General features: G+C 34.5%; 1 protein-coding gene across 1 annotated transcript in view; it reads left to right on the top strand.

Annotated features, from left to right (window-relative positions):
- The window catches only part of LOC114054294 (carboxypeptidase A6-like), a 328051-nt gene that overhangs the window by 122232 nt on the left and 183314 nt on the right, over positions 1–22505 (top strand). Inside the window, exon 2 of the mRNA XM_027877497.1 lies at positions 14562–14637. Coding sequence (XP_027733298.1) covers positions 14562–14637 — 76 coding nt within the window. The remainder of the gene's footprint in view (positions 1–14561; positions 14638–22505) is intronic.

The following is a 22505-nucleotide window of genomic DNA, read 5'->3' as shown; positions in this document are numbered from 1 at the left end:
AAACAAGAACAGACAATGCAGAAGGATGGAGCCTCAAAACCTCCAAACCAAAGAATAATATCAAGATGCTAAGTCAAGGGCAGGTTGACTAAAAGGTCAGAACAGGAAAGGTCATTCTAATCTAAGAAGCCAAGGTCAGAGACAGCACTCCTCCTAACTTCCAACTAGTCAGAGCTAGTTAGAAGAATAGAGCTCTTTGGAAGTAAGTAGGGAAGGAAGAAATGGGAAGGATTCATATAAAAAGGGGAAATGTTTATTAAGGCCACTATTCCTAAACAATGTTGGGAAAGTGATTTTTAAAAAGACTGAGATAGTTATAGTTTTGCCAAACCTAATCCAGTTGTCTGTAGATTGAGAACTGAGATAAGATCAGCCCTAGACAGCCAATTAACTCAAAATATCTAGAGGAAATAATTGAGTTAGCCAGGCAAGGGAAAGAAGAAATTATAGACAAGTTGGTTTTCTAGTAAGTGCGAATGCAATTTATCCAAAAGACTTCAATAAATTTTGTCTCTTCCCCCTTTGATTTATTATTGAAACCTTATTTACCTCAACTTGCAGTCCCTTTTTGTTCATAGTAACTTACCCTTTTTAGCAAACATACCACTTGAAAGACCTAGAAAAATGATGGTAATGTATTTTTCAACCCAGTCTACAAAGGGAAGGTGATAGGAGATGGAAACCAACAGAATATCAGGGTATACCAGAAAGTCAAGTCTAGGGGCTTTCCCTGGGAAGAAAGATATCATCCATGATTGCAGTATTCCATTGGTTATAGTGCTACCATACTCAAGATTATGTTTAGAAATTAAAATGGCCTAGCCCAGTAACTGTTCTTGTGACAGATGCCAGAAACTGGCTGATCCAATAATCTTCCTTTGTTCCCCAACTACCTCTTTCCCTTATTTTAGCATTTTTTTTTTTTGGAGAAGAGAATGAGATGGAGGAAACTAAGGTGTTATACATCATGTGTTTTCCTTGTAGGGGGTTCTTGGGTTTTTTGTTTTTTGGTCTGCCCAAAATAAGCCACCAAAGCATTAGGCATTGCTGCAGACAGATATACGTAATAAAGACAGGAATATGAGCTAGTTAGATTGAGAATAATAATCTTGTTTCCTTAGCTTACCTTTTGTTTTGGTTCTTATTCATCTGCATGATAACCCAGAGAGGATCTTTGGAATATAGAACCCTAAATTAGATAGTTATCTAACAGAGGTCATTCATCTATGTCCATACATAGATGTCAAGGGACAGCTAGGTGGCGCAGTGGATAGAGCACCAGCCCTGGAGTCAGGAGAACCTGAGTTCAAATCTGGCCTCAGACAAGTAACACTTACCAGCTGTGTGACTCTAGACAATTGCCTCACCACAAAAACAAAAACCCATAGATGTCAAAAAGAAAAAACTTAATCTTATCCTGGGAGCCCTCTGCCTAACTTTTGTTAAATAGATGATTAAAGAACTGTGTCCTTTTCAGGAATATGATCTAACCACTTTTCTATAGCATATTAAAACTGACACATCATGAGTAGATTTGAGGAAATGAGCCCAGAAACTAGTAGGCAGCTAGGCGGTACAGTGGATTTACACAGGATTTGGAGTCAGGAAAACCTGAGTTCAAATGTGACCTCAGATAATCACTAGCTGTGTGACCTTGGGCAAGTCACTTATCCTCTCTCTGCTTTGGTTTGCTTATCTGTAAAATAAGGATAATAACAGCACCTACCTCACGTGGTTGCCATGAGAATAAGAAGAAATAACATTTGTTAAGCTGTTTGCAAACTTAAAGCAGTATGCTAATGGTAGGTAGTAGAAGTAGTGTTGGTATGTTCAGTCATGCCCAGCTCTTCTTGACCTCATTTTTCTTGGTTTCCTTGGCAGAGATGCTGGAGTGGTTTTGCCATTTCCTTCTCCAGCTTATTTTATAGATGAGGAAACTGAGGCAAACAGGGTCAAGTGACTTGCCCACGACCACACAGCTAGTATTTTGAACTCAGGAAGAGGAATCTTCCTGACTCCAGGCCTGGCACTCTACCCACTGTGCCGCCTAGCTGCCCCAGGGAACAACATCCAGCAGAAATCATGTACCCTACAGCCACCACACCACTCAGTTGAGACAACTGTCCATCAGGGACCAGAAGACTAGCAAGACAATTCACTTAACAGGGAAACCATATTCAAAGGAAAACAAACCAAGTAAGAGTGGCATGATGACATCACCAGAAGACATCAATGGTCTTTAGTGTTGGAGACGTGAGTTACTTCCCCACACAGTTTCCACTTGTGTGATGCCAATGCCTGCTCACTCTTTCTACTAATGTTAAATGCATTTGTAGGAGAGTTGTACTAGGTTTATAACGTTTTACTATGAATTTTCTCAATACACCATTTCATTAACATGTCTTTCATTAGAATTAATTGTGTTTTCTGGCTGACTAGAAAAAGATTAAACACATTGTTGGGTCTTGTAAGCTATGGTTTTGAGTGGATGTGGTCCCATAGAGTGTCTTGAACCCAGCGTAACTATTCTGGGAGCTTCATGTGTGAGAAGTACCCTGGATGCTACATTCTATTCCTCTGCATTTCATTAACTCTATCTCAGACAATTTTCTCACATATATAGCCCCTCTTTACCCACCCTTCTCTATTTCCTTCAACTCTCCTCAGATAAACTTCCAAAAACTTTGAGAAATTTGTGTCATAATCATGAGATAAATATAGAGGTGGAAAACTGAGATGGATCTTGGAGGTCATCTAATCCAATCCCATCATTTCACAGATAAGGAAACTGAGGCCCAAAGACATTAAGTGACTAATCCCCAAGATGCAACAGATAGTAAGTGGCAGAGCTGGGATTTGAAAGCAGGTCCTCTAACATTCCAAATCCAGCGCTCTTTCCACTGTTTCTCATCACCTCTTTATTTAGAATCTAAGTAAAAATTTTTACTGTCTTTAAGCAAATTTACTTTTGTAAGCACTGGCATTTAAGATAAACTGTTGGAATAGCTATTGAAAACTAGAAAGGAAAATTAAGTGAGCATGCCTGATCTTTAAAAGGGAAAACTGAAAGATTTTCAAATGCCAGAAATCCCCAAATTACAATCTGATCATGTTCCAAATTTCATTTGCAATTTTGTGAAGCAGTATGGTATTATAGAAAGAGCTCTGAATCAGGAATGAGAAGAGAATCCCAACTCTTACAGTTACTAGCTGGGTTTATGATGGGTAAATCATTTAACTTGTCTCATTCCAGTTCCCTCATTTGTAAAATGGGCACAGTGATACCAGTACTACTAGCTTACAATGCTGTCATGAAGAATGGATGGAATCATGTATGTCAAGTTAAACTTTACAAATCTTAAAATGCTACATAAATTGGGTTGTCATTATATAAGTTGGGTAGTTATTAAGTTGGTTGGGAACTCAGAGTCCATTCTTCCCATGGGATGAGGGGAGGGGTAGGGTGAGAAGAGAAGGGAAGTTATACATGGTACTTATTTTCCTAGTCCTTACAAGGTAACTGAAATACTGAATATTTGCCATTAAAAACAGAAAATACTATTGTTGCAATATAAGGAATTCTGAAAAAAAATGACTAAAATATTAAATGTTAGTGATTGCAAAAGTAAGTTTACTTAGAAAAATGTCAGGTAGAAATTTTGCTTAGATTCTAAAATATAACACTGTAGTCTAAATAAGATTACATTTTAAATGTCTAATTGGAAAAAAATTAGTATTTGGGATCCAAAAGGTGAAAGCTTCAATGTAATACCATTGGTAGTCAGAACTACTTCCAGTGTATTTTCTTTTAAGAAGCAGCATAGTAAAAAATATAGAGGAATAAAGAAGACAAATTCAAGTCTTGCTTTTCTGACTTATACTACTTGTGTAATTAAATGAGATAATATTTATAAAGGGCTTAGTATAGTTCCTGGAATATAATATAAATTACATAAATGTTATCTAGTATTATTACTATATAATTATTTTTAGCAACTTCTAAGTATCCCACAGAACTCTCAGGACTGTGTATTAAAGACATGAGTTCTGGGAAATAAAATAAATTTTTCTCCAATGTTGTTTCTTTTTTTTTTTTTTACAAAGCAGTACATTTAATTATTTACTAAATACTTTAACCCTGTCTGGCTTGAGTTCCAATATATAATAAAATAAGGGGAAATATTTCCAAGGCTCCCCCCCAAAAAATGTTTTCTAAACTTTTCTGTAAAGTAGATATTTTATTATAAGTAAAACAAAACTTATCTCTGAAAAACTAATTTCAAGGTTAAATAGTACCTGGGGGTGTTTTTCTCTATCACGTACTCAAAGAAGAGGAATTGATTGCCAGGTTGAATTATCCACTATTTTACCAAAAAAAAAAAAAATCACTGCAGGATGGATGTGAAACTAGTACAGACTGCTTTCTTTGCACTCTTAAGGAGCTGAGCTAACAGAACCCCAGATGGAGATATTTCTCAACAATCTGTCCTAGTGATCTGACTATCAGTAGCAACCACATTAACAGGCTTTTTCTTTTTCTGCCGAGGAGTTTATTAGGTCAAGTGTAAAAAGCTAAGGCTATTCAGAATCTAGGAATAAAGTTGTTTCACATGTATACTAAGCTAAGGAAAATAGAAAATATATTTTTGGATAACATTTTATTAATATCTTTTATTTTTATATTGATAAATTTTCACTTCCCTGTTCCCTTTCAAAAAGCCATCCCATATAACAAATAACATTTTAAAAGAAAAGAAGGAAAAAAGGAAGAAAAAGAGAAAAATCAGAAATATTAACTAATATATAAAAGAGGTCTGGAAACATATACAGTGTTCCATACCCATGGACCTCCCAGCTCTGCAAAGGAGAAGAGTGGGGATGTCTTTTTGAATCTCTTCTGTGGAGCCATGCTTGTTCACTTTTGATTGTTTTTTAGTAGTCATTCTTTACATTTATATTGTTGTAGTCACTGTGTATATTGTTTTCTTGGTTCTGCTTACTTCCCTCTTCATCAGTTCATGTAAGTTCTTTGACGCTCCTCTGTATTTATTGCATTTGTCATTCTTTATATCACAATAATATTCTATTATATTTATAATTTCCTTAGTCATTTACCAATTGATGGGTATCTAATTTGTTTCTAGCTCTTTGCTACTACAGAAAGAAGTGGTATAAATATTTAGATGTATGTGGAGACTTTTCTTTATCAATGACTTCCTTGGCATATATGCTGAATAGTGGAGTGCTCTAGGTCAGGGCTTCTTAAAGTGTTTCCACTCGTGACCCCTTTGTGCATTTCGGCAGCATTTGTTGACATTGCATGGCATGATAACATGCACAGTGCAAAGTGCACGTGCTGTGTGTGTTCAGAACCAAGACTGAAGTGAAGTTGCGCAATGCAACATGGGCAAGTGTTGCCAGAAACACTTTGGATTCATTATACATTTGATTTTTAATTAATTTTTGGTTGTTGCACATTCAGAAACCTTTTACTGTTGCCAAATTTTTCACTATCCCATGAGGTCAAAACCCATTGTGCCAGGTCACAGTGTATGGACTTTGAGTCAATTTTTTAGAATAATTCAAAATTATTAGACCAGTCTATCACTCCGGTAACTAACAAGGCTGGGGTTCTTAGGGACAAACAACAACTAGCATGTTTATCTTTCTGAAACTCCTTCTAAATTGTCTATTCTTATCTTTTGTCATCTTTGATGATTTGCAGAGTGTGAGAATAAATATCAGTTTTCTTTTGATTTGCATTTCTTTTATTAGTTATTTGGACCATTATTTCATATGGTTGTTAGGAGTCTTGAGGACTCTTTGTTCATATCCTTTGACCAGTTATTTACTAGGAAATGGTTTTTGGTAAGATGTGAGAACTGAATATTCCTCCAAATATATAAATATTTTAATCCCTATTTTCTCTATTTTTAAAGGAGCATTTTGTAATTGAAACAATGCAAGTATTCTGTGTGCTTTTACTGATTGATGTTATTAATTTGTACTCATTTATCATTACATAGAGATGTTATTGTTTTGCCTATTTCTTCAACTTTTCAAAAGATACTCATTTCCTCAATTACTATTTTGGATAATTTTTTAGGATTTTCTAAAAAGAAAAGACATCATACTATTAACAATTGAGGAGAGTTTGATCTTCTCTTTGCCTTTTTCGTGCCTTTAATTTCTTTCTACTCTTATTGTTATTGATCACATTTCTAGAACTACATCAAATTATAACAGGAGTTAGCATCCTTGCTTTACTTCTGTATGTAGTAGGAAAATTTCTAATGTGTTTCCATGTTACTTTTTGTTTTATTTAGATAATTTTTATTATATTAAAAATGTCCCTCTATGCCTTTACTTTTTAGGACTTTTAACCATTGTCAAAGGCTTTTTCTGCATCTAGCAAGATAATAGTGGTTTTTGATGTTTTCATTTTTAATGTTATTAGGTTCATTGTTTTTCTAATATTTAACAATCCTTATATCCTTATTTTAAATTCAAATTAGTTATAATTATTTCCTTAGAAATATTGTTGTAGTCTACTTGACAGGATTTTATTTAAAAATTTTTAATCAAAATTCATTAATTACATTGGTTTACAGTTCTCTTTTGCCTTATCCTTCCATGGTTTACATATTTGTCTCACAAAAGAAGACTGATAGAGTATTTTTATTCTCAAGTTTCAAAAATTAATTGTATAATATTAATATTAATTAATCATTCATTAAAAACTTGATAAAACTCTCTGATGAATCTATCAGGACTAGGAATTTTTTTTCTTTAGTGGTTCATTTATAGCTTATTCTATTCCTTTTTCTAAAATTGGATATTTTATTTTTGATATCTCTATTTAGTATTCTATTAGTATGGGTATTTTTTTTTAAGATATTTTCCATTTCTTTTGTGTTCCCACTTTTGTTAGCATGCAACTGTATCTAGTAGGTTCTGATACTTCTTCTCATTTCTTCCAGTTTTGTTGTGATTTTGCCTTGTTCATTTGTTATTTTGCTGATTTTATTTTTTGCCTTTTTAATCAAGTTGGCTAAAAGTTTATCAATTTTGTTAGTTGTTTCAAAGAAGCAGCTTTTAGCTTTATTTATAATTTCTATGAGTTTTTGTGGTTTCTAGTTTATCTATTTCCCTTCTAACTTTCAGCATATTTCTTTTGTGTTTCTTTTGGGTTTATTTATTTGTTTACTTTCTAAGTTTTAAGTGCATATTCAGATAATTAATCTCTTTATATTTTATTAACGTATATTTTTAGATTTATTTTTTCCTTTGAGGATTGCTTCGGCTGCCTCCCAGAAACTTTGGTATGTTGTTTCATCCTTATCATTTTCTTCCATAGAATTGTTGTTTCTATGGTTTGTTCTTTGGAGCACCCCTTATTTAGAATTTCATTTTTAAGTCTCCACTTGAGTCTGTGTGTTTTGTTTGTGCTTCTAAATTGATTACAATTTTTGTTTCATTATGGTATGTAAGGGACAGGTTTGCTATTTCTGCCTTTTTTATTTATATATCTGTGCCTTAATATATGGCTAATTCATGTGGTACTGAGAAATACACACAAATACACACACACACACACACACTTTAGCAGTCTCATTTAGAATCTGCCATAAGTCTTTTCTCTATTTCTCCATCAGTTTGTTTAATTTTAATTTTTCCCTTTTGTTTATCTTTGTTGGACTGTGTAAAACTCAAAGAAGGATATTCAAGCCTCCTGTTATTAGTATGTCACTCTCCATGTATTCTTATAATTTGATAATTTTTCCTTAAAGAATTTTTATGCTAAAGCATATGATGCATATAAGTTGAATATTGATATTATTTTGTTGTCTATGTTTCCTTCCAGTATAATGTAGTTTTCTTATTTATCCCACTTTATTTTGTAAATTTTTGTTTCTGTTTTATCTGGTAATATGATTGTAGCTTTTGCTTTGGGGGAATTTACATAGTAAATTTTGTTCCAGCTCCTCATTTTTATTCTGTGTATGTCTCTGCTTTTTTAAGTACATTTCTTACAAGCAACAAATTTTCAAATTGTGGATTTTCACTTTCTTAGGTAGTCTATTACTCTTTCATTTTATTGGATTGTTTAATCCATTCACATTTGTACTTATGAGAGTTAGGTTTATATTTTATATTTTTCTTCTGATTTACCATGTTTTGTTACTTTTTATCTTTAAAGACAGTACTTTGTCTCTTTCATTACTTTTGCTTAATCTACATTAAGGTAACCCAATTCCCATTAGCTCTCTTCCCCTCACCTTATGCCTTCCTCCCTCTTGTTTGTCCATCCTTTCCAGGCTTTTGGAGTTTTCCTTAATTTATTAACTCCCTTTTCTTTTGTCCTTTTATCTAGCTGTCTGATTCTTCTCTTTTTTCCCTCTCAGTTAAGTAAAGTAATATCCTTTCCTTACTCTCCTCCCCTTCAGCTTCTTTTGTTTGTTAATTTTTTTTTATTTTCTTCATGTTTTTCTAAAAAGGATTTCTTTCCCTCATCCTCCATTAATTTTCTTCCCTTTTTTGTCTGTTCTAGACTTTTATTTTTTGACTAATGATCTTTATTCCTTTTTATTCCTTCTTATGTCTGTGAGTTTCCCATGTAATTAAACTACCTATTTTGAGTTCCCTTTTCTAAACAGTTTCTAGGTTATTTCTATGTAGATCTTGCCCTCCACTCTTTTTATCTGTTTTGTTTCACTGTTAGAAGTATCAGTCCCTACAGGAGACAGCAAAGATGGAAGTATTTCCCGTGGTAGAAACTTTTTTTGTCCCTAATAGTGCAGTTCATCACTACTCCCCTACATTCATCATGATCATATTCTTTCCCATTTGCCTGAGATCTCTTATCTGGATATCTGTCTTCCCACTTGTCTTGATGTCAGTTGCCCCTGAGAGCTCCAATTCTTTTCCTCCTGAGGCAGGGTGCTGTCAATGAAGGCAAAACACTCTCAAAGGTAGTGGTCTCACTAAACACAAAATCCCTGCAGATTTTACCCATTGTAAGGTCCCAATCTCCCATTACAGAGTATCTCTTCCTTTCCAGGGAGTGTTCTTCAGTGAAACCCCTCTCACACCATTTAACTTAGATTGCTCCTTTTTCTACCCATTGCATTCCCTCCCTTTGCCACTTTGCTCATTATCCTATAGCCCTTCTTCCTGAGAGACTTGTATGCAAGTCATTTTCCCATCATTATTTACATTGATGTGACAGGATTCATCATACATTCCCCTCTATCTAATTCCTCCTCCCTACTCTTTTATGTGCCCACCCATTATTCAATTTAGTCCCACAAAAAGACATTGATTCACTTGTAACTGGTGTTGTGAGGTGTAATCTTGATGTTTCAGACCTGTTCCTCTACCATTATTTCTTCTATTTAAGTTTTACTTTCTCCCTTGTAGCCTTGATTACTTTTAGAAAGAAATTGGTTAATGATCACTATGTTGTTATTTGGTTGTTTTCATTGTTGCTGTTTTTAATCCCATATCTGTCTTTTTCTAGTTTTCTTTTCTACTGGATTAATTCATTTCTTTTTTTAAAATTTTTTTAAAATTACTTTTAGACAATTGGGATTAAGTGACTTACCCAGGGTCACAGAGCTAGTAAGTGTCAAGTGTTTGGTCTGACGCCAGATTTGAACTCAGTTCCTGCTGACTTCAGGGCCAGTGCTCTATTCACTGTGCCACCTACCTGCCCCAATTCATTTCTTTACTTCTGTTTTCATCAGTTACTGTATTTGTTTATCTATATTGTGTTTCTGTTATCTGAGGTTTTTGCAAAGCAAATAATGTGCTCATATCTGGTTTGGTTTTTATAGGAATGCTTGAAATATCTCTCTTTTACTGAAAGTCCATCTTTTTTCATTGATGATTAAGTGCAGGTTTGCAATTTATGTCCCTTTGGGTTGTATCTGGAGCTGTATTGCTCTTCAGAACAGATTATTTCATTTTGTTCTGCAGTTACCGGTGGGTGCAGAATATTCTTATGACATTTGAATTAATTTTCCTTTATATTTGAAGAGCTTTCCCCAGTTGCTCATAGAATTCGTTATCAGAATTATTAAATTTAACAGAGTTTAAAGTATAGAGTTTTAGTTTTTTTCTGGGGGTGAACTGGGTTTTTTGATTGAAGGTTGGTTTTCTGTGTTCAGAAGTTCTGGGCAATTTTCTTGTGTTATGGTAATCAGGTTTTTTATCTTGTCATGTTCTTCCACTGTGGATTCAAGTTTTTCTATTCTGTCAATTATTTTTGCCGTGCAAGACATAAATTCTGCTTTCACAATTTTTATTTCTCTCTTGAACTATTCAGGAGCATCCTCTTGTGGTTCTATGTTCTATTGAAAATCCATGACGTCCTTTGTTTTATCAAGTGTTAGAACAATTTCCTTTGTCTTGCAATTTTTACTCAGAGATGTCTGGACTCACTTAGATCACTTGGAGGCCATTTTCTCTTCTTTTTTAAAATACTCCTTGTTGATTTTTCTGCATGTACTCAAGGTTTTAACTGAGTTTCCTTCTTCCTGAGACAATTTTGGTCTGTTTTTATCATATTCCCCTTTCTGCCTCTTTTCCCTTTGATGGTAGATCCCCCAGTGCTAAACCTGAAAGCTGTCTCAGTTTTCTCCCGTGTTGGGGAATTCACTTTTTTTGTCAGCCACAGTCCCTGTCTCAAGTGTTTTCTTAGGGATTGATTGGTCCTAAGTGAATGCTAGTCCCATTTCCTTCTGCTTTCCTGTATCTCCATGTCCTCCTCCCAAGAGGATGAGATGGGGTGGTTCCAGTTGGGCAAAGTTAAGTTCTGTTGCTTGTTGCCAAAAGAAAAATGATGAGATGAGGGCAGAAGCAGGATATACTTACCAAGACTGCAGAAACAGTAAGGAAATGACTGAGCAGATCCTAATGCGTAAGTCCATGGATCCTATTGTGCCATCCTAGCTGGAATGCAAGGTACTTGGGGTAATTGGGGGCTAGCAGATGCTGAGTGAGCACATTGGGGAGTGGGGTATTAACCTCCTCTGCTATTAATTCATTACACTGTTACCTCATTAATCTTCTTAACATCTTGGTCTGGGGACACAGCTGCAACTTTACCTCTTGCATGTAATTCTTGTTTTGGCAAGTTTTAAGAGTTTGTGAGGATCAGAATAAAGTCTAATCCTTTACCTTATTGGTCACATGATCTGGAAGTCTCTGAGAAATTATATTTTAATTCACAGTCCACCAATACCTCAATTAGGCTTTGCCTAGAGTACCTAGATCATTCTATTCTTTTCCTTTTCTTTATTTCTTGACCACTCTATGTCTTTATTCAAAGACATGCAGTGATAAAGGCAATAGAGATATTTTGACAGATGGTCCTTTGAGAAAATCAAAGGCCAAAGCTATATTAGAAAAATGATATTGCTAATGCATAGGTCTGGAATTTAATAATACCTCAAAGGATCAAGCTACATCAATTGATGCAATGCATTTTTTTATCCATAAAGCAAAGAAGAGAGAGAGAGATTCAAAGTAAAATTATAATATCTGCTTGTAATAATTTGTATTTAAAATGCATTCATACAGATAGGAGAAAGAAAATATTTATTGCCAAATATATTTCCATGTCATTTGACATACCTGGACCTTGTAGTGTTAAAGCCTTATCCAAGCTGGCTCAAAACTACCTAGTTATGCTTAGTTTATTCTACCTTTTTTTATACATTTGGTGTGTTAGTCAAATGGTACTACTAATTGTTTCCTAATCTCATCTTGCCCTCTCAGCTTCCATGCATAGATAAAGGCAATCTGCCAGGCCTGCAAGACACTTCCTCTTTCTCTATGTCTGTTGAAATTCTTCCCTTTTTTTCAAGGCCCAGCTCAGAAGTCTTCTCCATCAATCCTTCCCTGCTTTCTCTCAGTTGAGAAGGGAATATTTATTAAAGTACTCTCTCCTTTGTTCTTGTCACATTATACTCAGTACCATAAATATTTCCATATGTGTCTTATCTCCCCCACCCCAATTGAACAGCAAACTCCTTGAGGCCATGGGAAATGCTGTGGTGTTTTATCTCTATACCCCCACTACCTAGTACAGTGTCTCACATAGAGCAAGCATTTAAATGTTTGTTCAGTTGAATTAAATGGAGTTCCCTAGTACAAGAAAGGCAGAAAGAAGTTCTGTAGTAATAGAGCCAATACCACATTATATAAGGTTCACATTCAATAATAAGGCAAAAAAAGAGAAAAAAGCTCTTTGACTTTTATCATCAGTGACTGATTTATGATCAATGACTTTCATTTACTATCTACTATGTGGTGTTCTAAAAGATTTCTGTCCGGATACTATCATTATGTCATCATTTAACATTTTCTTATATCTCTTAATCAATAAGCATTTATTAAGTACCTATGGATGGGCTGGTACTGTATTAGATGATGTGGATACAAAGAAACAGTTCTAGCCTTCAAGGAATTTACATTGTATCTATCATAAAAAACAACATGTACACATATAAGTATGTAATAAAATATATATACTGCATATATGCTTATATATAACATATTTATATATATATTTGTTGTTGTTCAGTCATTTTTTTTTCAGTTGTGTCTGATTCTTTGTGACTCCATTTGTAGTTTTCTTGGCAGAGGTACTGGAGTGGTTTAGATGAGGAAACTGAAGGAAACTGAGTTAAATGACTTGCCCAGGGTCACACAGCTAGTAAGTGTCTGAAGCCAAATTTGAACTCAAGAAGATGAGTCTTCCTAATTCCCCACCCTGTGCTCTATCCAGCTGCCTATATAATGTGTGTGTGTGTGTGTGTGTATGTGTGTGTGTGTGTGTGTGTGTGTTTGTATTGGGCAGCTATGTGGAGAATGGATTAAAGAAGGGAGAGACTTGAGTCAGGAAGACCAGGTGATTGATTCTTATGCCTCTAAATTAGAGTCCTAGAGTCTACAGATGCCACCTGAGGACAATCTGGTAGCTTTAAGAAGGGATGGAAAAGACCAAACCAAAGAAGGAATGAGATTAAAGATATTAAGCAACAACAATGAATAGTTGATCAGAAAATAGTGTTGTCTTTAGTTTTTTTCACCTTCTACTTTAATATTTCAAGGATGAATGATTGTTCTAAATCATTAATCATAAAAGAAACACAAATGAAAATAACTCTAAGGTTTTGTTTTATTAATAAAGATGAAAAAATGGAAATTACCAATGTTGGAAGGATTGTAGAAAGATAGGCACACTAATACTACATTAAGCAGAGCTATGAATTGTTCCAAACAAAATAGAAAACAATTTGAAATTGCACTTTTAAAAAGTAACAAAAGTGTCTGTATTCTTTGGCTCAGATGCCATTGCTAGGCTTACATCCTAAGTAGGTCAAAGGCAGAAATAAAGGTACCATATACACTAAAATGCTCATTTGGAGATTAGAGGAAATCAGACCTGTGATTTCATTGGTTTGAGTAATTTCCTGTGAGAAATTTCCTCCAGTGCATACCCTACAACTTATGGTCTTAAAGAACTGCCTGGGACACTGAGAGGCTGAATGGTTTGCCCAGGGTTACACAACCAGTATATGTCAAAAGACCCAAGTCTTCCTGATTGAGGTTGGCTCCCTATCCATTATATGATGCTAAAAATATTCATAGCAACACTTCTTATAAAGCTGCTCATCAACTGGAGAATGCTTAAACCAGTTGTGGCCCATAAATTAACAGAATATTCCTCTATCATAAGAAATAACAAATATGAAGAATTCAAAGATGCATAAAAAGATTTCTATGAACTGATACAGAGGAAAATAAGCAACATTAAGAAACAAATACACACAAAGGCTGTAGCAATGTAAATGGAAAGAACATCAACAATAACTAGAACCAAGAAAAATGTCACGCAATTATAAAAATCAAGCTTGACTTTAGAGAAGATATAAGAAAATGGACCTCCCTTTTCCCCTTCTTTACAGAGGTGGGGGACCATGGCTTTGAACACTGAATATACTATTAAATTCAACTGATATTTTAATGAGTTTTCCAGGATTGTTTTTTTCGCTTCTTTTCTTTTTTATTCTTTATAGCTGGGATGGCCCATTGAGGAAGGGAAGGGGGAGAGATATATTTGGAAACAAAGGTGATATAAAAAGCTAGAGTTGCTAATAAAAACTTAATTTTTAAAAAATAAAAGTGCTTCAAGCATCTGTGGTTTCTTTAGAATGGGATACCGCTTTTTCCAGACAGATCACAACTGCTCTATACTTGAGGAAATTTAAAGATTTAGTCAATATTGAGTTTCCCTCTCCAATGGAAATTTATTATCTGTTGTCCATACCTTTTAGACGGGAGCCTCTTTGAACTTAGCAAAGCTGGTGCTAAAACAAGACATGCAGGCCATCTTTGGATCAGTACTTGAAACACTTCCACCTTGGTAGAAGAACTTGTGTTCATTTATTATTGTTGTTTTAGATTCAGAAAAGAAAATTAGTTAATACTACTCTGTTAAAAATTATTTTTGAATGAAAAAATGTTTCATGTTTTTTTTTTCTTTTTCCCAGAGATAAGGTAATAAGGCTTGTCCCAGAAACAGAGGGAGAGGCACATGTCCTGAAGAACATATGCCATCAATTTAAGGTAAGACAGATGTTTACAGTTTCCCAAGTAGGCACTCAATACTGGAAGTTACTGTGGCTTTTTGTGGTGTAGTTGCTTAAGGAATTAGAATCGACAAGCCAAGAAATAAAAGGCTAAAAGAACTTAAAAGCATATTTTCAAGCCCAATTAATACTGGACTATTCAGAAACAGATTATCAAGTCCATATATTATTCAATTCTTTTGCTTTTTTTTTTCCTCCAACACGGTATAGGAAAAAACAGACGTGGACTTGGAGCCAGAAATCTTTATGTGATAATTATAATAATGTATATTGCATTTATATACCACTTGTGTATTTCCAAAGCACTACACACACATACACACATACATATGTACATATATGATGAAGTTAAGCCTCACAACAATCCTATGAAGTAGATACTACAGGTGTTATTATCCCCATTTTACAGATGAGGAAACTGAAGTTTAAAGAGGTTAAATGACTTGTCAGTGGTCCCAAAGTTAACAATGTCAAAGGTAAGACCTGAATCCAGGTCTTTCCTGACTCCAAGTGTCATAGTGCTTCTTCTACAGAATTTATTAGCTGTGTTACCCTAAACAAATTACTTCATCTTACTGAGCCGCAATTTCTTATCCAGCTAGGTCACTTACTGCCTATGAGTCCTGAGGTAAATCTCTTCCCCTCCCCTCTAATATCTCAGAAGAGATCGTATTAGAAGCCCTCCTACATCTCTTTCAGCTCCAAATCTGTGATACTATCGTTTTATGATCTATAGGGTGGGCATAATTATGCTTATACAACTTTTCTCACAATGCAAAAATGACTAAAGCACTTGGTAAACACTAACTCATGATATTAATATGAGATTGTTACTGTCAGGGATAGAGACTAGACATGATTTCATTATATGAGGAACTCCCTCTAGCAATGCTGGTCAATGCCTTCTTGGCAACTTACAGTCTTAAAGAATTACATAAACACTGAATGCTATGACTTACCCAGAATCACACAGTCAATGTGTGTCAAAGGCAGGCTTACTGACTTGAAGATCAGCTCATTATTCATTACACAATGGTGCCTATTATTACTGTTGTTGCTGGTTGTGATTATTAATTCCTTCTGACCCCTTTATTTCCTAATTAAAACTTTCATCAGAATTAAGATAAGGAAAATTATAGATATTCAAGTCACTTCCTTTCACTATTTGTTAGTAAGTCTAATAAGGGATTTGTTCAAGAAGCTTGAAAGTATTGTCAGAAACAAAGCTTTAAGTACATTCTTGAATTTCAATTTTTCCTCTTCCACAACATTTCTCAAATCTAACCCTTTCTCTCCATTTAGATGCCACCTTAGTCCAGACCCTCAATGAGCCTTTCCTAGATTATTACAAGTCTCTTAATTGGCCTCCTTGCCTCACATCTCTCCTCACTACAAGCCATCCTACACTCTACTGCCAAAGTAATTTCCTTCAAAATTGATCTGGCCATGTGACTCCCTTACCCAATCAACTGCAATGGCTCCCTGTTACCTCTAGGATGAGATATAAACCCCTCTGTTTGGCTCATAGTACCCTTAACAAAAGTCAGCAGAGCCAGGAGAACATTATACACAATGATAACAATGTAAATGCAAAAAACATCTGCCACAAAAACATTGAAACTGAATATTGTGAAATGATAAAGAACAAATATGGCACCAAAGAGATGTGAGAAGTCCTCCTCTTTCCTTTGCAGAGATCAGGGTGTATAGATATGAAACACTGCATGTAATATTAGATTTATTTTTCTATGTTGATAGGCTTTGCTGAATTTTTTTTCCTCCTCTTTTTTTTTGCTTTAAATTATAAAGCATGATTCAGAAGGAAGGAGAAAGATACAGGGTTGAATAGAAGTGGTGTGAAAACAAAAGATATGAATAAAATTCCATTTTAAAAGGATATAGGGAAAATATAGATGATATAAATTTTTTAAATCAGTAAAATTCTATTAAAAAAAAATTCTTCACAACTTGACACCCTCCTCATCTCTACCACCTGGTTTCTTTAAGGTTCAGTCCAAGTCTCACCTTCTTCAGAAGGCTTTCCTGATCCTCCCCATAGTAAAAACTTGATAACTGTTTGCTGATTGACTAACTGACTAACTGAATTTCTTTCCAGCTCCACTTTTCCATTCTCATTAGATAGCGCTTCCTCCCTTACATTTTGAGATTTGGACAAACTGGGTTTCTCTCTTTTCTTCACACACTGCATCCCATCTCCATGCCTTTGTACTGGCCATTCCACATGCCTAGAATATACTCCCTTTGAAAGAAATGATTTGGGGGTTTGGGGAGTGATTTGGGGAGATTCAGATTTCCCCCTTTTCTTAATCTTCATTTCAAAACCTCAGTCTCTGAAGGTTGAGCTAACTTTGTTCTCTATCTAGACCCCACCCAGGTGGGGCAACCATTGTATCATGCATGAGTGGGGCATAAATTCTTTGAATAGATTGCCCAAGGCTGGGAGTAACTTAAGAACTAAATGAGTTAATCAAAGTTCAGATCCAGCCCCTCATTATAATATTCATTCTCTCATTAATTGTTAACCAATCAAAGTTGATTGCCATCCTTTTGAATACTTCTCTTCCAAAACAACATATATGTTTCGAGCCTGTTGCCCTGCTTGTCTGTGGTTTAAGAGAGAGATGTCAAATGACCATCCTTTTATTAAAATGCTGGCATTCTTAATAAAATGATTAAATTACCCAGAAATTATGTCTCTAGAACCATTTTAAACACCACACCTCCTAATTCCCATCTGATATAGTCCCTTTTTTCTGTTTGAGACAACACAAGTACCATATTCTTCATGAAGCTATTCCCAATTTTCTCTCCATAAATTCTAGTGCCCTTGCTCCCAAAAAATTTTGTATTAAACTACCAAATTTGTGTATATATATATATGTGTGTGTGTGTATACATACATATTTGTACTTAATCACTTTCTAGTTATGTATTATATATTTTATATGTACTTATTTTCTCCCTGCCCCTTTAGAATATAAGTTCTTTAAACATGGAGATTGTTTCATTCTTTTTATTTGTGTCACCAGCCCCTAACCCACAATATACACTCATTGATTGATTAATGATTGATCATATAAATTGTCTACACATAACTGAGAGTTGACTTTAGGTTGGAGTTAATATAGATAAGATGGTGATAATATATCCTTTATGTCTCCTGAGAATAGAAGTGAGTTTTTAAAATGTAGCAAAAAGAAATTTAAGGTAGTTTTAGAGAATATCTGAAACATATTTTCAGGGAAAACCATGGTTCTTTAACAATGATCTTTGAAATGAAATGTGTAATTATTTGCCTCAGGTTGCTTAAGTGAAAGTCACACCTAAAGATGTGGGCATGAGCTAAATGTTAAGATATTTGTTCCATGCCTTTCTTGAAGTTTTTTTAATATAATTTTTAAATTTGGCATTTTCCTTCCAAATGCTAATTTAATTCAAAAGTTATAATATAGTCTCCCTTCTCTCATCCTGCAAAATTCTCTCTTCTTTTGCTCACTCTGCAAAATTACATTGTAGAAGTAAACATGTACCATCACAGAATAGTGTAGTAAAGGGAGGATTGAATGAGAGAGAATATCTGGGTTCAAATCTCAACTCTGATGATTATGTACCATGCCTTTGGACAAATAACTTTAGCTTACACATCTATATAGTTGAGATGATACTACTTCTCCTGCTTACCTTACCTTGTCACCACATAGAGCAGGGGTTCTTCATTTTTTTGTGTGTGTCATGGATACCATGGAGGCCTGGTGAACCATGGACCTCTTGTCAAATGTGTTTAAATGCATAAAATAAAATATATAAGAATAAAGGAAAACAATTATATTGAAATACAGCTATCAGAATATTTAAGTTCCCCAGATTAAGAGGTCATGATTTAGAGGTAGCATAGTGGATAAAATACTGAATTTGGAGTAAGGAAGACCTGAATTCAAATCCTGTCTCAGACATTTAATAGCTATGTGATACTGTCTTAATTTAAACATGTCTGAGTATTTTCTCATCTGTAAAATGAGTATAATACTAGCACCTACCTTACAAGGTTGTTGAGAGAATCAAATGAGATAATATGTTAAGCAAATTTTAAAGTATTATATAAATGTTAGCTATTATTATTATATTACATCATTGTAATACACCTCTTTCCAACTATAAAGGAGCAGGCAAGTGGTACAGTGCTTAGAGCTCCAGATCTAGAGTCAGGAAAACCTGAGTTCTAATCCAGCCACAGACACTTACTAGCTATTTAACCCTGGGCAAATCACTTAACCTCTATCTGCCTCAGTTCTCTCATCTGTAAAAAGTGGATAATCATAGCATCTACTTACCACATTTGTTTTAAGGATCAAATGAGGTAACACTTATAAAGTGCTTTGCAAACTTTAAAGCACTTGATAAATGCTATTATTATTATTACTATTATTATTAAATATGTAAATTCCAGCTACTATCAACTTTATCCCATGTTAAAGAATTCTTACTCTTGGTATCCCCTAAACTTATTCACTACTTTTAAAGAATTACATTTTCAGTGGTACTGATATTTAGCTCATGAACTGAATAAATTAGTTAAGCCAAAAATGGCATTTCCATCAGCATTTCTAAAACATTATTAGACTAATCAATCTATCAGAAAGTAGCATCTGTTAAGTATAAAGCAAAGTGGCTGTTTGGGATCATTGTTGAGGAATGAGACAATAGCTCCTGCAGTCAGGGAATATATGGTGTTGAGATTTTAGTCTCAACATTTAAAATATCGTTTTTAAATTAAATTCTTTGGAGAGCCTGGAAGGAGGGATAGTGATTAGGAGTGATGGCATTGTGAATGTGAAAGGGCTCAGAGATAAGAGACGTCTTGGCAATAGAATCAACAGGATTAAGCAACTAGCAGGGAGGAGAGGAGAAAAGAGAGAGGGAATGTTCCAGAAGTTCAGGGAAGGGAGAGAATTCACTGCAGAAAGGTCCAAGAAGATGAGAACTGGAGAAAGACTATTAGATCGGGCAATTAAGAGATGAATTTGTCAGATAGACAAATAATTGAATTCCCCATCATTTCCTTATCACATTTCTATTCAAGGTTGGTACTCTGTTTTCCCAACTGCTCTTTCTTTCCACTTTCTGTCCAGTTGGTCTGTAAGATATTCTAATCACAGTGTTACTTTTGTTTCTGACAGTCAGATGATTTTCACCATGCTTCCCCACTCTGATACCCATATTTATTAATGAGTATAATTTCTTTTTTCCCCACTTAATAGTATTTTATTTTTTCAATTACACGTAAAGATAGTTTTCAGTGCTCATTTTGATAAGATTTTGAATTCCAAATTTTTTCTCCCTCCCTCCCTTGCCCCTCCCCAAGATGGCAAGCAATCTGATATATGCTATACATGTGCAATCAAATTAAACATATTTCCACATTAGTCATGTTATGAAACAGGAATCAGAACAAAAGGTGAAAACTACAAGAAAGAAAAAAAAGAGAAAATAGTATGCTCCTATCTGCGTTCAGACTCCATAGTTCTTTCTCTGAGTTTGGATAGCATCTCCATCATGAGTCTTTTAGAATTGTCTTAGATTGCTGAATAGAGCTGTCTATCAAAGCTGGTCATCACACAACGCTCTTGTTACTGTGTATAATGTTCTCCTGGTTCTACTCACTTCACTCAACATCAGTTCATATAAGTCTTTACAGGTTTTTCTGAAATCTACCTATTCATTATTTCTTATAGCACAATAGTATTCCAGTACATTCACATAACACAACTTATTGAGCCATTCTCCAATTGCCTCAATTTCCAATTCTTGGCCACCACAAAAAGAGCTGCTATAAATATTTTTGTACATGTGGGTCCTATTCCTTTTTTATGATCTCTTTGGGATACAGACCTAGTAGTGGTATTGCTAGATCAAAGGGTATGCACAGTTTTATAGCCCTTTGGGCATAGTTCCAAATTGCTCTCCAGAATGATTGGATCAGTTCACAACTCCACCAACAATGCATTAGTGTTCCAATTTTCCCACATCTTCTCCAACATTTATCATTTTCCTGTTTTGTCATATTAGCCAATCTGATAGGTGTGATGTGGTACCTCAGAATTATTTTAATTTGTATTTCTGTAATCAATAGTGATTTAGAGCATTTTTTCATATGCCTATAGATAGCTTTAATTTCTTCATCTGAAAACTGACTGTTCATATCCTTTGACCATTTATCAATTGGGGAATGACTTGTATTCTTATAAATTTGACTCGGTTCTCTATATACTTTAGAAATGATGTCTTTATCAGAGATACTGGCTGTAAAAAATGTTCTCCAGCTTGCTGATTTCCTTCCAATCTTGGTTGCATTGACTTTGTTTATGCAAAATCTTTTTAATTTAATGTAATCAAAATTATTCATTTTGCAAAATTATCCATAATGTTCTCTATCTCTTGTTTGGTCACAAATTCTTCTCTTGTCCATAGATCTGACAAGTAAACTATTCCTTAATCTCCTAATTTGTTTATGGTGCCATCCCTTATGTCTAAATCATGTACCCATTTTGATCTTATTTTGGTATACAGTATAAGATATTGGTCTCTACCTGGTTTCTAACATACTATTTTCCAGTTTTCCCAGAAGTTTTTGTCAAATATTGAGTTCTTATCTCAGAAGCTTGAGTCTTTGGGTTTATCAAATTGTAGATTATTATAGTCATTGACTACCATGTCTTGTATACCTAACTGATTCCACTGATCCACCACTCTATTTCTTAGCTAGCACCAAATAGTTTTGATGATTGATGCTTTATAATACAGTTTTCGATCTGGTACAGCTAGGCCACCTTCCCTTGCGTTTCTTTTCATTAATTCCCTTGATATTCTGGACCTTTTATTCTTCCAGATGAATTTTGTTATTATTTTTTCTAGCTCTATAAAATAATTTTTGGTGGTTTGGTATGACACTGAATAAGTAAATTAATTTAGGTAGAATTGTCATTTTTATTATATTAGTTCGGCCTACCCATGAGCAACTGATACTTTTCAAATTATTTCGATCTGACTTTATTTATGTGACAAATGTTTTGTAATTGTGTTCATATGGTCCTGGGTTTGTCTTGGCAGGTAGACTTCCAAATATTTTATATTGTCTGCAGTTATTTTAAATGGAATTTCTCTTTCTATCTCTTGCTGCTGGGCTTTGTTAGTAATATATAGAAAAGTCAATGATTTATGTTGGTTTGTTCTATATCCTGCAACTTGGCTAAAGTTGTTAATTATTTCAAGTAGTTTTTTATTTGATTCTCCAGGTTTCTCTAAGTATACTCATATCATCTGCAAAGAGTGATAGCTTTGTTTCCTCATTGCCTATTCGAATTCCTTCAATTTCTTTTTCTTTTCTCATAGTTAAAGCTAACATTTCTGGTACAATATTGAATAACAGTGGTGATAATGGACATCCTTCTTTCACCTCTGATCTTACTGAAAATGTTTCTGGCTTATCATCATTACATATGATGCTTTTTGGTGGTTTTAAATAGTTGCTGCTTATCATTTTGAGGAAAACTCCATTTATTCCTGAGTGGGTATTGTGTTTTGTCAAAAGCTATTTCTGCATCTATTGAGATAATCATATGACTTCTGTTAATTTTGTTATTGATATGATCAATTATGCTGATAGTTTTCCTAATATTGAACCAGTTCTGCATTCCTGGTATAAATCTTACCTGGTGGTAGTGTACTATCCTCGTGATACGTTATGAGCATAACTTCTTAATGTACATTGCTACATTGCCACTCCCCACACACACACACACACACACACACCCCTTCCAATTATCC

The sequence above is a fragment of the Vombatus ursinus genome, unplaced genomic scaffold, assembly GCF_900497805.2.
Source record: "Vombatus ursinus unplaced genomic scaffold, bare-nosed wombat genome assembly UNPS02014812.1, whole genome shotgun sequence".
Classification (NCBI taxonomy): domain Eukaryota; kingdom Metazoa; phylum Chordata; class Mammalia; order Diprotodontia; family Vombatidae; genus Vombatus; species Vombatus ursinus.
This window is presented reverse-complemented; position numbering and strand designations above follow the sequence as displayed.